Genomic DNA, 16,984 nt, shown 5'->3' with positions numbered 1-16,984 from the left:
CTGGAGAAGACTCTTGAGAGTCCCATGGACTGCAAGAAGATCAAACACATCCATTCTTAAGGAAATCAGCCCTGAGTGCTCACTGGAAGGACAGATCATGAAGCTGAGGCTCCAGTACTTTGGCCACCTCATGAGAAGAGAAGACTCCCTGGAGAAGACACTGATGCTGGGAAAGATGGAGGGCACAAGGAGAAGGGGGCGACAGAGGACGAGATGGTTGGATAGTGTTTTCGAGGTTACCAGCATGAGTTTGACCAAACTGCGGGAAGTAGTGGCGTGCTCTGGTCCATGGGGTCACGAAGAGTCGGACACGACTAAACGACTAAATAACAACAACAACAACAATTACAAGGGTGGTCTGACTAAGGCAGAATAGGTAAAGGTAAAGGGACCCCTGACCATTAGGTCCAGTCGTGACTGACTCTGGGGTTGCAGTGCTCATCCCGCTTTATTGGCCGAGGGAGCCGGCGTACAGCTTCCGGGTCATGTGGCCAGCATGACTAAGCCGCTTCTGGCAAACCAGAGCAGCGCATGGAAACGCCGTTTACCTTCCCGCCGGAGCGGTACCTATTTATCTACTTGCACTTTGATGTGCTTTCGAACTGCTAGGTGGGCAGGAGCTGGGACCGAGCAACAGGAGCTCACCCCGTTGCAGGGATTCGAACTGCCGACCTTCTGATTGGCAAGTCCTAGGCTCTGTGGTTTAACCCACAGCGCCACCGTGTAATAGAGTGGTACTATTACTTCCCTGGATCTGGACACCATACCTCTGTTGATGCAGCCTATAATAGCATTAGCTTTTTTAAAAATTTTTGCTGCTGCTGCTGCTGCTGCTGCTGCTGCTGCTGCATCACACTGTTGACACATGTTAAGCTTGTGGTCCACCAAGACCCTAGATCCTTTTCACATGTACTGCTAGTAGGCCAGGTGTCCCCCATCCTTTATTTGTGCATCTGGTTCTTCCTGCCTAAGTGCAGAACCTTACATTTATTTTTCCCTAATGAAATTCATTTTGTTAGCATGCGCCCAGTTCTCCAATCAGTTAAGGTCATTTTGAATTCTGATTCTGTCTTTTGCAGCATTAGCCACCCCTCCCAGTTTGGTGCCATCTGGAAATTTGATGCACATTTCTTCAATTCCTTCATCCAAGTCATTTATAAAGATGTGGAATAACAACAGGCCCAGGACAGAACCCTGCGGCACCTCACTTGTCACGTTTTTCCAGGATGACGAGGAACCATTAATGAGTACTCTTTGGGTTTGGTCAGTCAACCAGCTACAAATCCACCTGTTACTTCATTCAACCCACATTTTACCAGCTTCCTTGCAAGAATATCATGGGCAACCTTGTCAAAAGCCTTACTGAAATCAAGATAGACTATGTCAACAGCATTTCCTTGATCCACCAAATTTGTAATTCCACCAAAAAGAGAAATCAGATTGGTCCGGCATGATTTATTTCTGAGAAATGCATGCTGGGTCTTAGTAATCACAGCATCCTTTTTTAAATGTTCACAGACCGACTGTTGAATCATCTGTTCTAGGACCTTCCCTGGTATCAATGTCAAGCTCACCGGTTGGTAGTTACCCAAGTCTTCCTTTCTCCCCCCCTTTTGAAGATTGGGACATTTGCCCACCTCCGGTCTGTAGGGACCTCACCTGTTCTCCAAGAATTCTCAAAGATACTAGACAAAGGCTCTGAAATTACATTCACAGGCCCTGGGGATCTGAATTCATTGAAAGTAGCTAGGGGTTCCCTTACTACCTCTTTTCCTGTCTTGGGCTGCAGCTCCCTCCTTACATCATTTATTCTGTTATCACCAGGCTGGGCATCACTTTCCTTTTGGGTGAAGACAGACGCAAAGTAGCTGTTGAGTAGTTCTGCCTTTTCTTTGTCACCCAACAGCATTTCCTCGTGTTCACCACACAGACCACCTACCACTTGCTTGTTCTTTCTCTTACTTCGGACATAGCCAAATAAATCTTTTTTATTATTTTTAGCCTCTCTTGCAAGCCTGAGCTCATTCTGAGCTTTAGCCAGCCTGACTTTCCCCCTGCAGCTGTTGGCTACTTATGCATACTCCTCGTTTGTGATTTCCCCTTTCTTCCATTTCTTATACATGCCCTTCTTAACTCTCAGTTCATCTGTAAGCTCCTTATGCAGCCACACCAGTTTGCTTAGATGCCTCCCACTTTTATTTCTTGGTGGTATTGACTGCATTTGAGTCTTCAATATTTCTCCTTTTAAAAACTCACATCCTTCTTGAGGATTTCTGACCACGGGCTCATACCCAGTAGCTCCTTCAGCTATTCGAAATTGGCCTTCTGTAAGTCCAGAGTGTGTGTTCGACTACACTCATTTTTCCCTTGCCTCTGTATCATGAAACCCAGGAGAACATGATCACTTCCTCCCAAGTTTCAAAGTACTTCTACTTTATCAATCAGTTCCTCCCTATTGGTGAGGACCAGGTCCAAGATAGATGATCCCCTTGTTGGTTCTTCCACCTTCTGAGAATGTTGTCTCAAACAACTAGTCAAAAAGTAAAGTCCAAATTAAACTTGATAATCATAACCTGCAAAACAATTGCTGTATTGCTCAGCGAATCACTCTAAGATGCATACAACACCTTCTGCCCTTCACTTCTTGTTTCCTGTAAGCAGAATAATCTCACAGCAAACATTACTTAACCTTATTAAGGACACCAAGGACTATTTCTAAAAATGCAGCTGTTCCTCATCAAAGACTCTGAGAAGTTAGCAGTTGGGAATAAGAAAACAGAGGCAGTTTTATGAACTTGTAATTTATTTATTTATTTATTTATTTATTTATTTATTTAAGGAAGTAGATGGCTGAAAGAAATAGATTTACAGACCTGGGATTTAAGTCATGGGACTAATGCTGTATAACATTAATAATCAGCAAAGGGCTAGCTAGTGATGTAATAACATTAATGGATTGCTTTTAATTTTTAAGGAAGGTGAAATCCAAGGTAGAGTGTGAAGAGCCCTCTAAATAAAATAGCAAAGAACTAGAGCAGATTAATAGCTTTACTAGAGCAGAGTACCAAACATTCAAAAAGTAGAGAAATAGTAATCATGGAGGACTCCAACTTCTCCCGACATCTGTTGAGACTCAAACTCTGCCAAGAGTGTAAGGTCTGACAAATTCCTCCATTGCCTTGCTGACAATTTCATTTGTGGCAAATGGATGAAAAATACAGAAGTGGGGAGATTGTGACCCTTCAAATCTTGTTGGCATCCAGCTCCCTTCAACTATGGCCGATGGTCAGAGATGAAAGGAGTTCAGTTTCCCAACCCTTGCTATAAAGAAATGGCTTATAGTGCACATATTTGAATGTCTGACAATTATCTGCTTGAAAACAAGTCTCAGGTCTAAGAAAACATGCACAGCTTGTTTATTGATTTATATATAGATTTTTAAGCTGTCTTTTAAGGGCATAGTCCTCACAAGGTGGCTTCTATAATAATAAAACACAAAATGCATTAATATGAGAAGTTTGAATAACAATGTAACAACATAAAAACTAATAATAGCAATAATAATAACAATATGACAGTGCAGTCCCTGCACTGAAGTATTTATTTGTGCCAAAAGTGAGGAGTTACCATACTAATTAGCCATTCAAATCTAATTTTTATGTATGCACAGTTGGCGCACTAGGGTTCACATGTATGAATTGGAACAGTCATGACCATTACTATTCTTCCGCTTAGTATACACACCAGTGGACAGAACCTGACAAAATATACACATAGGACCCTTCCATCACTCCTTCCCTGCTTTTTTCTACTCAGAGAATGTGTACAAGTATTTCTGTACCCATGTGTCACAACTTTTAAAAAAACAACCATAGGAAGTGTGCAAGAAGAAATGTTACTAGCATATTTCGCAATGTCTAATTTGAGGGGTTGGATTCCGGGAGTGGGGCACACTTCCTCTTCTGTGCATTCCATATATAATAAAATAGCATTTTCACAGTGTTTTTTATATGTGGGTAGATTCCACCTAAGAGCAACTAATATAGCAACTAATCATTATAAATTTTGCCAATGTGAACAGAAACCAGAGGAACCAACAATATAAGTTATTGCGCTCTGGTTATCAATCTGACTTTGGAAATATGCAGAGCAGGTTATTAGATATCAAATTTTTGAGAAAATAAATATGCCTCACATAAGAGAATGCTTGTTTCCAGGATCAGACTGAGGGAAACCATCATCATTGCAACCCCAAACTGAGAGCACTCCGGCAGAAACCAAAATAATGAGCTTGGATAAAGGATGCAAGGGGGGTTGCCTCTGCAGTTAGCTCCAAAGATGATGAGAGATAACTAGTTTTTAGTGAGAAAGCAAGGGAAAAACTCCAGTCCCAGCAAATTAAAACCTCAGGAATAATAGGCATTTTATTGTGATTCTATGTAACATCTTGGAAACTACACAAGATATCTTGCAAAGACAGCTTGGTGAAATCACCATTAAAAGTTTGTCCACTTTTCTAAGGTATGAAGAGCAATCTACTCAACCAACAATTACACGTAATTCAAGTGGAAGGTGGTATTGTTCCAAGTACAGACATAATCAGCTCTACATATATAGGAAAATGAACACACAAACACACACATGCAGCAGTGTGCAGAAAGTCTTAGCTTATTAAACTAACGCTGGATATTGGATCAGAAGCCTCTACACTACCTGATTCAATGTACATGCATTACCAAACCAAATATCAAACAGGTGACTTTGGATGTATGTGGTGTATTCTACATTTCTGGGTATTCTACAGAATTCTACAGTTAGTGTTGAACAGTTAGTGTTGCAGCAAAGTTCTCTGAGCTGAGGCTTGTTAATTAACTTAAGGGTGTTGTAAAGATTTGGCCCTTAGTAAGTCCTGAAGTTTTTTGCAGCTTTATATGAAAATCCAAACTAGAGAAGTATTACCTCCCCCACTCACTCTTGCTAGTTTCAGAGTCCCACACACAACCATCCTACACTGCTGAAAAACATATACCCATTCCCCTTTAATCATCTGTCAAGCAGCAGTAAACAGGAAATGTTTTTCCTCAACTGCCGTGCCACTCTGGTTAAAAATGTACTGAACAGCAAAAAATGGACAGCAAAAGGCCACTGGACCATGGGAAATGTAGCTTTCCAAAAGGTTGCTGCATTAAATTGAAGAGGGAAGTGGTAAGTGATGGGAAGTGCTTTTGGGAACTTTGAAGGCTGGTGGGGAAGGGGTAGCCCTCAAATCTTACAAACCCAATCTCAACTGTTACCTGGAACAATGTTAAGGATAAGTTCGACTATGTACATGAGGTTGTTCACAAAGACAAAATGTGGTGTGCTGCGACACCTGCAAGACAATCTATGGCACTTAATATTGGCAGATCAGAGATGCTGTATCAGAAAAGCCTAAGAAACAAGTGCAAAAATTGACTCATCTCAAAGAATGTTACCTTTTATGGTAGACATGAAGGATGGAGGGATCTAGCTAATTGTAGATTTAAGAAAACCACATAGTGTCTTACAACCATTTGCTGCCAGAGACAGAAAAAATATTTAGCACTCTGGAGAAATCATGATTTCTAACCTTGCCTTGCAGAGTGCATATCCCCATCTAGTATCACAGAACTGTAGGTTTGGAAGGGATCCCAAGGGTCATCTAGTCCAACCCCCTGCAATGCAGGAATAAATCTGTTACAAATATAAGCCATAGCTTCACGTCCTCCCCTCAACCTTGTCCTCCTCCAAAGAAGCCATAAGGAGATCAGAAGCTTCCCACAGTCATTTCAGTTTAACCACAAGTTAGGATGTTGTCTGATCCCTCAGCTGCCATTAATCTTAATTAAGGGTAGTTGGAAAAAAACCAACCTTCATAAACTGTGTTTTAAAATTAGCTTGTTTTAACCAAACTTAGTAAAGAATAGCCACAATTTGTGTTGGATAACACAGCAAGCTGTGGTTAATATAATCTGGAAGCAAAAATTTCTGAACTCTATGTAACTGCACCAGAGGAGGGAGAAAGGAAGTACATGAGGTGAAACTTCACAGTGGTTTACCTTTATAATGTTACATTATGGTTTAGTATTATATCCAGCCAACCCCAATAGTGAACAATGCTGGCTGTAATCTCGTGAGAAGCAGCTAAGTAAGTTCCGACATGTTGCTTTTGCATTTGGCAGTCAAAGGAGGACAAATAATCTCAAACTTGCAGTGGTACCTCTGGTTACTTACTTCATTCATTCTGGAGATCCGTTCTTAACCTGAAACTGTTCTTAACCTGAAGCACCATTTTAGCTAATGGGGCCTCCTGCTGCTGCCGCGCCACCACCGCGCGATTTCTGTTCTCATCCTGAAGCAAAGTTCTTAACCCGAGGTCCTATTTCTGGGTTAGCGGAGTCTGTAACCTGAAGCATATGAAACCTGAAGTGTATGTAACCCGAGGTACCACTGTACTTGTAACCTCATAGTTAGATTACTGTGATTAGGTTTATGTGGGGCTACCCTTGGTCTTAGCTTGGAAGCTGCAGCTAGTGGAGAATGCAACAGTTAGGGTGCTGAGCAGGGTACCTAGCTATACATGCAATACACCTTTTGTAAAGTGCTTTGGGATGCCTCTTGGGAAGTGGCTCATGAATGAAATAAATAAATAATGCACCTTTGCAAATTGAAAAAAACAACAATAGCACTGGCTGCCTATTTGCTCCCAAACCATGCTATTAGCATATAAATCCCTGAACAACTTGGGACCAGAATACCTGGCAGACTCCCTTCCTTTATACAGAAAATCATTGGAATCAGTCCAGATGGTTGCGCCATGGCTGGCAGATTGCCATCTAGTAACAACTTTTTCATACTGGCATTTGTCCTCTGGAATATCCTCACTCACCCTGTGCAACCCGAGAGGCATAAACTTTGGTGTGTTTTAGATGCCTATTAAAAACTGATTTTTTTATTTGGCCATTTCCTGGCTGTTAAATTTACAAATTGCACTACAGCTATTTATTACACATGATAGACTATTTTACTTTAATTATGTTACACCTGAACTTGCATTAGCAGCCACTGATTTTCAAAGGATGCTGTCTCTAATCTTAAAGGGCCAAAATTGAGTCCAATATTATTTGGATGATATTATCCTATGTCAAAATACTCCTTAAGAATATGAAAGTAATCTGCAATCTGCCTAATCTGTCTAACATCGTATCAGTGAAGCAGACTTGATGCTCAACTTGGCAGAATGCAATTTTACAGAAACAGTTCTTTCTGAGGCACACAGCCAGCTGGACTGAAATCTGACTTGTGACATAGTTTTACAAGCACCCCCCCCCCCAATAAATTTATAATCTTCCTCCTTGGACTTTCCTCATGTAATGCAAAGTTTATTCCAGACTTTTTCTGTTATTAAACTACATAGAGAACTAATATGGGGGGCTTAGAGCTTGGTTTGGATAGCCAGATACTGTGAAAGTCATGATTGCAAGTAGTCCAGCCTTTGCACTGCTTAACCATGCATTATCAACAACTGCGTCAGCTGATACTTTTGCTTTTGGGCTGAGATCTGTATTCAACCAGGCACACTAGATCACACTAGAAAGAACTAATTCATTGGCTTCAGGAACACTTACTGAGAGAAAACCAACGACTGGAGCACTACTTGGTTAAATCTGGGCTACCAAAAAGAGCACAATGTCTCTGTAGGGCTATATATTCAAACTACACAGATCATGGCCTTTCCTACGGAAAGACTGGGATAAGTAAGATATCATGTTGCTAGATAGTTATATTACAGTGGTACCTCGGGTTAAGAACTTAATTCGTTCTGGAGGTCTGTTCTTAACCTTCTAGCCTCCATCCTGAGAAGCAAGAAGTATTATCAGAGTTCAAGGACATAACCTAGCTGGGCAAGAAGACTCAGGATGTGAAACAGGGCAGTAAGGCATATGGCCTAAGGGAAATTCTAAGGGCCATGTAGAAATGTCTACCCTGGTTATATAGTATGCTCAGACCCTATGAACCAAAGGCTTTTTTCCTGTTATGTCACCATTGTATCCTAATTCCTCATCTAGAGAGGAAACGGAGCAAACAAGCAAGTGGTGGTGATTCATCTGGAGGATAGTAGTCTCCACCCTGCAAGGAAAACAGCAATACAGGAGGACAACGAGCAAAGGGGCGGGGGATTAGTTTCATCTGCTTTTTTTTGCAAATAATGCACTTTATCAGATAGTGCTATGTAGTTTTGGTGTGCAAACAAAATATTTGGTGTACACAAAGAATATGGAAGAATTTATTGAAAATCATTTAAACTGGATACAATTTAAATGTGCTGAGTCCTTTAAGAAAATAAGCACAATGCAGTTCAGACCAGACATATAACTGAGCTCTAGCGAAACTGAAATGGAACAGAATTAGGTTGCTCAGTCCATTCCTAGTGTTGTATCAATCCTTGTTCATCTACTGCTATGCTGAAAGTGGTAGCTGTATATCCAGCAGGGCAATTAGACATATTTCATTTCAGGAGGGAGCCTCCCACCTACAGAAGCAGCAATAACAGGCCCAGAAAACCCTTTGGTGCACACAGACATGTACGGTAATCTGGCTTGGTGTAGTTCCTATATTAAAAATAAAATAAAATAAATAATCTCCCTGCATATTATTTACCATGCAGCTTTCCCTGCTTTGTTGTGCTAGCTTGGGGGTTCTTTTTCTGAAAAGTTCTGTTTGTAGCTTTGTTGACTGGCTGACATTTTCTGTACTGCATCCATTTTCTGCTGAGCGAGTGTCTTGCACACATTTACACAATTTGACTGGGAGAAGGAGGTCGAAACCTGGCTTTTGTGTCTGAAACTGATTTGGTGGACTTCCCCCTGGAGTCTGTTTATGAATATTCTATTGCAGATTCTCCTGAAAAATGAGGTGTCTGAAACCTATTTAATCATCACTATCTATGTTTCGGACGCGGGTGGCGCTGTGGGTAAAAGCCTCAGCGCCTAGGGCTTGCCGATCGAAAGGTCGCCGGTTCGAATCCCCGCGGCGGGGTGCGCTCCCGTTGCTCGGTCCCAGCGCCTGCCAACCTAGCAGTTCGAAAGCACCCCCGGGTGCAAGTAGATAAATAGGGACCGCTTACTAGCGGGAAGGTAAACGGCGTTTCCGTGTGTGGCTCTGGCTCGCCAGAGCAGCGATGTCACGCTGGCCACGTGACCCGGAAGTGTCTCCGGACAGCACTGGCCCCCGGCCTCTTGAGTGAGATGGGCGCACAACCCCAGAGTCTGGCAAGACTGGCCCGTACGGGCAGGGGTACCTTTACCTTTACCTATGTTTCAAACTTTATTTTATTACTTTATTCCTCACTTGCACCATTTTGTTGCCCGTTTCTTTCATTTTTTAGATGTGGCAGTGATGTTGTGATATAAGTGGTGGCAATTCTTCTTGAGGCTTCACACAAATTCCCAATTGGTCATTACTTTATTTAGTAATGCATTCCCAAACAGAGTCCAAAGAGGTTATGAGAGCATTTCCATTAGGATACACACAATATATGCAAATGTACATCGTTTTAGCTGATCACCCTATACCCAACCATGCTCTGCCACCACAGCAGTTCACCATCTCTCATTCAACCAGTCTATGAAATCCAACTTGCTCAGCGCATTTTATGCTGTACATGTCAGAATCCTCCTTGTTTCTTATATGGAGTTGCTTATCCCTCAACAGTCAGCCATTAATTTCTTCTTTAACTGGTTCTTTAATACTTCTCCAAAGCTTATTTAACCTTTAAATTATACTAGGAAATTTATTTTCAGGTTCAGAGAGCATTTTTGAACATTGTAAAACTGTTCAACATAAATTATATATTCTTTTTTTAGTGCACTACAGCTTTTAATAACTGGATTATGCCAATTTTTCCCCTGGAGAACATTTTCAAGGACATAGGTGATTAGATTGATCAAACTTAATGAATATGTATATGTATTGGACTAAATTGTAGTCCTTGTTTAAAAATAAACTCCCTTGTGTGTGCAATGATATTATAGGCTACAGTGAAAAAATGGGGCCAATCTGAAGATGGCACCACAGACAGATTCCTGCAAATTCTGTCACTGTAACTTTAAAACTGAAACTCCTTTAAATTTGTTAGGCCTAAAACTACTTTCCTAACATCTAGCCCCTACAAACTTACATCTTGAAAACCAAAATATGGTTTTAGGGACACAAATTTAAAAATAGAGACTCAGACAAGAATACGCATACCAAAACTGGCACAGTAACAATATATGGTAGTAATTTGTTACAAACCAAATTGTTCTTTAGAGATTAAATTTTGAGTGCATAAAGCAAGGGTGGGAAACCTTGGGAACGGCAGGATAATGAAGCCTGTGGGGCTTGTCCATCTTCCCAGCTCCATTTGTTGCCCCTCTCCCCTTTCCAGCAGACCAATAAGATTTGAAAAAAAGTATCCTATTGAAAAGTAGGTTTTCAGCTGGTAATAGCTGAACAAGGCGAGTTTGGAGGAGGTTGCAGGTGAGGATATACAGGTTAGTTCTTCCCTTATCATATATTAGTCCCTTCCCCACTGGAAATCATCCCCATGCTGCAATTGATTCTAATAAGAAATTTTTAAGGAGTAATTGAGCCACATGGCACAAGAAGGCCTATGGCCCTGGCAAGTTTGGCTTCTGTTGTACCTGTGTCCTTTTGGCCCTGTCCACTGCTGGCATAGAGCACCAGAAAGCTGGCCATGAGGGAATGCAGGCCCCGGGCTTGAAAAGATTCCCCATACTTGACATTAACTCAGTGTTGGCGAAACTTGGGTCTCCAGGTGTTTCGGGACTACAAGTCCCATCATCCCTGACCACTGGTCCTGTTAGCTAGGGATGATGGGAGTTGTAGTCCAAAAACAGCTGGAGACCCAAGTTTGGCCAACACTGCATTAACTGATCTTTTAAGGCAGAATAATTATGCTCCACTTCCACTTAAACTTGTTAAAGGCAACACTACAAAAACACAGACCTTGGTACTAATCCTAACAAGTTACAGCATTTGTTTGTACCAAATTCTAGAAAATGAGCTCTCACGAGTTGAAAATGTTTTGACAAATACTAGGTGTATGGGAGAAAAAATATCAAAAAGTGTAAAAAAATATAAACAAAACTAAAAGGAACTAGTGAGAGCTACAAACAAAACAACATGTTGTGATGAATACAGAACAAAGCCTAAACTATATTAATTGTCCATCTCAAATGAGAAAACTGTATGCTGTTAGGAGCTAGTTTGTTTTCTGGTATTTATATCTGAATTGGTCGAATACGGTAGCAACCTTGGGCATAATGTGCTCATTTGGAGAGAAAAAGAAAAAAAATCAGACTTTCCAGTATTGTGTCATCAGCAGGTTTAACAATACTGATCATACCTATAAACATACAATGAACCCTGAGAAAGGCTGCAGTTGCCATGAGAACCAAAGAACACGGAGTATCCAACAAAATAGAACCCCAAAAGAAGGCTGCTCTTAAGTAATAATACTAATACTACTATCATTACTACTACTAACGATAATAATAATAAATTTATATGCCACCCATCTGACAGGTTGCCCCGGCCACTCTGAGAGGCTCTCAACATAAATAGTAAAAACACAATACAACATCGAACAGTGCTGCCTTCAGATGTCTTTTAAAAAGCACATAACTGTTTATCTGTTTGACATCTACTGGGAGGACATCCACAGGGCAGGCCCAGCTACTGAAAAGACTGGTTCCCAGTAACTTCACCTCTTGCAATGAGGGAACCACCAGAAGGCCCACCAGAAGTGGACAGTAAGCAGCATAAAAAATATTATCTCTTGCTCTCCAAGCTATAAATGCCTTAAGTTTCTGAGCCTGCATGACAGAAACTTACCTACCTACACTGAAGTAAAATTGAAAGGTTTTTGTGAATATGAAAACCTATTGGGACGAACTCAGACTTGCCCTTGTCTTTCTGTTTATTGAATGAACTGAGATCCAGCAGAGGTTCCTACCCGAGGAACAACTGCTATATATTGCCATAGTTGCTATAGCTAAGTATTCACAGAGTACTTAATGAAGTCCGATATGCACCAAGCGAACACAGATCCAGTTTACATGTCATGGCAGAACATACCGGTAATTCCTGATTTACTATGACTGCACCAATATCACATACTTTGTTCCTTCCTTGATACACCATGGGTGTAGGGATGGGGAGGAAATTCAGTTCAATTTGCATTTAAAGGTGAACCCACTCAGTTCACACTTTCCCAAACACTACACAATCTGAACACAGCCATCCTTCGAAATCCAAACATCTCTGAATTTTGCAAGGTAGTTCTCCAGCCAAGTAATGTGTACAAAAAGCCATTTTCTAGCATAATGTGTGCGTTAAAATGCATTGCATTATTGAAAATAACATATAAAAATCATTATATTAGGGGAAATTGATTTGCAAAAATTTGTATATTCGGCAAAATCACATTCAAAAATGAGTATATTAAGATAAATCACACTAAAATCCTGGTGATTTTTCATGAGGACTTAAAAAAAAAATCAAACTCATGGGGAAATGAAGAGAACATAATTTTAGACTGGAAAACTGAAAGAAAATGAACTTGCCAGATCCACTTATCCGTCCCCATGAAGTTCTGCGAACTGATGCACAAAATCTTGCATAATGATCAGCACCATTATATTTGTGAAACAGGCTTCCCCAAGACAATCACATTCAATGGAAGTAACTTAATTATCTTATGTATTCTTCTTATGAAAGGAAAAACATTTCCCACTTTATTGTAGGCAAGTTTTTCCTAAGAGTAAGCTCATTGAAAAAAATGTACATGACTAAGCCATTAATTTAGTGGATCTACCCTGAGTAAAACTTAGCTGACTACCAGCCATTTTGTTTAGTCTAAACATGAAATGTACACATTTATCAACTCTTAAAACAAGATATTTTCATCTCTTGCAGGATTTTGCATACACAGTGTAAACTTGAATGTGTTACTAGGTCACAGAGTTAAATAGACCTATTAAACTTTTAAACAAAACAGGATTTGTGGTGTTACTATGTCATGCATATTGCATATTTTTAATAACCACAATGCCTTTGTGGAAATTAGATACATACTGTGCTGTTAAAATATTTATCTCATGAGTAAAACCTAGTCAGTTTCTGTGCAGAATTAATGTAATAAGAGCTTGCCAACTGTTACTATGAGTACTAGGAGAAGCCAAAAAACCCAGCATCATCTCACCACATTTTAGCCCTCTATGCACTTCTAATGAGAGGCTGCAAAATTGTTGTTTGGCTATTCCTCCCTTACTTCTTTAATTTTTTGTTTGTGTGCACCCTCTTTTTATATTTGTTTAAGATGGTGACAGTTTTAGTTCAGTAAAATATACCTAGTGTTAGCTCAGGAAACAAAGCGGTGCAAGTTCTCCATGAAACCCATGAAAATTGCCCCCTTAAAAAGCCATACAATTCATGGTTTATATGGGAACACATTCATACACAGGTACCTTCATTGTGCTTATTTTGTGAGAACAATTCCTTGAGTCATACAGAATCCCCAATAGATGAATAGACAGCTGTCAAAGTAACTAAATTACATAATTAAATAAGGCACTGATAACCAGTATAATGAAATCAAAGCTAATAGTCCTTAATAGACATGCTTGCCAACAAATCAAAATCTAAAATAAAAACATTTAATAACAATAACATGTTTTTCAGTGCTCTAATGTTTGCATCATACTAGGTGGTGTATTTTTTCATGATTACTTTTATGTGAATCCCTCAAAAGAAAAAACCCCAGATAACACTTTGAACGTACCCTTGAAATGCAAACACAGTCACTTGGACAGTCTCACAAAAACCAGGATTGTAAATGATCAGTTGTTCTTTCAGACTGGTCCTGTTAATTTGTAATGTCTACAATAGAAGTGTAACTCTGCAGTACTGTGTATCAGACAGCTCTTGGTGTGTTGGTTGGCTACATTTAAGACACATAAACATATAGCTTCTGAACTCCTTCCTTTAGTTATATCATCTTGTTCAGGATCATGTCTAAGAGTTTGTATTTGGAGAAATCAACCAAAACTTTTTGAGATTTTTCACACTTTATAATTAATTAGTTAGTTAGTTAGTTAATATTTGTATATATGTCTGTGTGTGTGTGTATAGTATTTAAAATATTCTTCAGACTCTGGGCCTGAGTAGGTACCATAGCAGGGTACAAAACACAAAATTATATCATACACAAGAAAAAAGTATTAAAATACTTCAAATAATAGAAGCAACTAAATCTACAGATTAAACACCAATAAACTGAAACACTTGAAATGCCCATGCAATCAAATAACCTATCACAGTGATAACAATATTGGTGCTAATCATATTTTTAAATGGTATTACCCTCAAACACCTGGGCTAAAAGCTGGCCAAGTAAATGATTGTATACACAATACTATGCAATACACAGTTCATGTAAAAGTGTCAGTAAATGTACAATATCTGTCTAGTCTATGCAGCCATTTTATTTATTTTTAATTAGATGCGTTGCTAGAAAAATGCAACTGCAAAAATTTACACGTGGGTAGTCAGCTACCCGCTCTATCATGGGTGTCTGGATGTCTCCCATATGACACTATCAACTGCAGATTTTAGGTGGCTGTATAGCTACAGTGCACTTGACAGTTGTACAGACTTATGCTGCCTATGTGTACCAATTATTTTGTATGGAAATAAAGCATATATTCATGCGTGTCTGTATATGCCAGTGGGGTGTAGTAATTAGTGCTGGGCTAATAGTGGGAGACCCAGGTTCGAATTCCCTCTCAGCAGTTAAGCTTACTGGATGATCTTGACCCAGCCACTCTCTCTCAGCCTAACCTACCTCACAGGGTAATTGTAAGGAAAAATAACCAGGGATGGCAGGGGGTTAAACATGTATGGCACCTTGAGCTCCTTAGGAAAGGATGGATATAATACCATTATCTAAATTCAAAGTTTTGAATTTCAAAGTTAGAAGAAGTTTGTTGTAAGAATTGACAATTGTTATAATCCTGAATTATTTTGAATATCAATGTTCTGCCAGATAACCTATTAATTCATCAGATCATAATGAAATAATCAAAATATAACACTTTTTATTATAAAAGCAAACATTTAAGAATATTCCAATATTTACACTGATCATGTTTTTACAGTTTAATGAATGTGAATTATATAATCATATAATTTAATTCTGTGTATTTCTTTGTAAGTTACACAATAGAAAGAAACAAATGTTTTGATGAATTAGTGGCAACAAGATAGTAATTAATGCTTTTGCTACCAATACTAGAGTAAGATCTACTAGTATAAAAACAAGGAATGAGGGAAGTGTGATAACTTTTACAATAAATGATCCTGGTAACAAGGAACAGTACAAGACTAAGCACAGATCTTACCTGCCCCCAAAGAGGTTACAATGTAAATTCATGGATTCACAAGCATGAGACAAAGTAAAACAACACCAGTCAGTATGCTCATTTTTTTTTTAACAAATTATCAATAGTCATATAGTGTGATGGCTAATATTTTGTAGACCCTATTTCACTTAAAAAGCAGACATGACTACTTAAAGAGACTTGGGCTGTAATCCTACAACCATTTTCCTTGTGTAAACCCTACTGAGGTCAATGAGACTTACTTTTAAGAAGATATGCACAGGAATATGCTGTAACTCCTGCAACCTTTCCATTTGGGAATCTGTCCTGATGGTTAAGTTGCAGTCTCAGAAATTACACAAAGTTTCTTATAACAATACTCATACTTTCAAATATTCATTTATTTGAATTCATTTGATATGTAAAGTCATTGAGGCCCTACTGTCTCTGGGAACAAATGGGACAGCATACTGATTAGTTAAGACATAACGGGCCAGAAAACCAAAAAGAAGAGCTGACAACTTCAGAATTCAGGATAAGCTATAGACTGCAATTGAAGCAATAAAGGCACCCCTTCCCAGTTTTTAATTTTTAATTATTATTTTTAGATCAAGAGTTTGGGGGCAGAAATAGTGCATGTGAGGAACCAAAAATGCTTGCTTACTTTATGGTAAAGCTGGCATTATTCAGATCAATTCAGCCCTGGCCAACATACTACTAATGACAAGTTAGTCATCTTCACACAAACATACACACACATGCAAAAACACACACACACAAAGAGTGCTTCAGTGCTAGGGAAACTACATTTTAGAACAATGTTAATCTACAATAACCATGAAAAGTAACCCAAACTTTACAAACCCACTTGAAAATAGAGGCTTCAATTAATCTTACATTTTTCTAGATTACACAATGGTAACATAACTTCAGGACTGAGCAGTACCCCAACCCTCAGTAGGCAACAAGTATATCACCTTCAAAATAACATTGTACATTAAACATTCATCTTTGTTGAAACTCATCCTGGAGCAGAAATTATGTATCTTAAAACACTTTGTGTTTAAATTATGTGCAAATTACAAAACTATTTGTATCAAAATATATTCATCCGGATCACGACCTGGCTCCCAGTTCAACAGTGACTTATAAAATAGCTACTAATGTCACTGATCTTGATTTTGCAGAACAGTTTTCAATAATGGTTGCACACAAAAACAAAATAGGATTTTAAAAATATATGTATATATATGTAGGGTTGAGAGTTCTTTCAACGTCCCAGAAAACGTAGGAGTAGTTGGCAGGATCACGTCAGCTCCAATGTGCTCCTGAAAAATATAAAATACCAGTGTCCACTGGATCAGTGGGTCCTTGGCACTTTGGAACTATTAATGAAGATTTTGGTGATGATGTTTAAGTACAAAATGAAGATACTTGTTAAAAGCTGAGAACTTTCCCAGTTGTAGCATCTGGTAGGTTATAAACCTAGAATGGCTACTCAAAATGATCACACCAAATTTAAG

General features: G+C 39.2%; 1 protein-coding gene across 6 annotated transcripts in view; it reads right to left on the bottom strand.

Annotated features, from left to right (window-relative positions):
* Nucleotides 1-16,984, bottom strand: part of NOVA1 (NOVA alternative splicing regulator 1) — a 147,345-nt gene that overhangs the window by 79,781 nt on the left and 50,580 nt on the right. The window contains exon 2 of one of the 6 annotated variants that reach the window (XM_028721618.2): nt 5,609-5,693. The exons of the other annotated variants lie outside the window; for them this stretch is intronic. Within the exon in view, the coding sequence (XP_028577451.1) occupies nt 5,609-5,627 (19 nt within the window). The 5' untranslated portion in view covers nt 5,628-5,693. The remainder of the gene's footprint in view (nt 1-5,608; nt 5,694-16,984) is intronic. 6 annotated transcript variants of the gene reach the window in all.

This window comes from Podarcis muralis, chromosome 1 (genome assembly GCF_964188315.1).
Source record: "Podarcis muralis chromosome 1, rPodMur119.hap1.1, whole genome shotgun sequence".
In the NCBI taxonomy this organism is placed as follows: domain Eukaryota; kingdom Metazoa; phylum Chordata; class Lepidosauria; order Squamata; family Lacertidae; genus Podarcis; species Podarcis muralis.
This window is presented reverse-complemented; position numbering and strand designations above follow the sequence as displayed.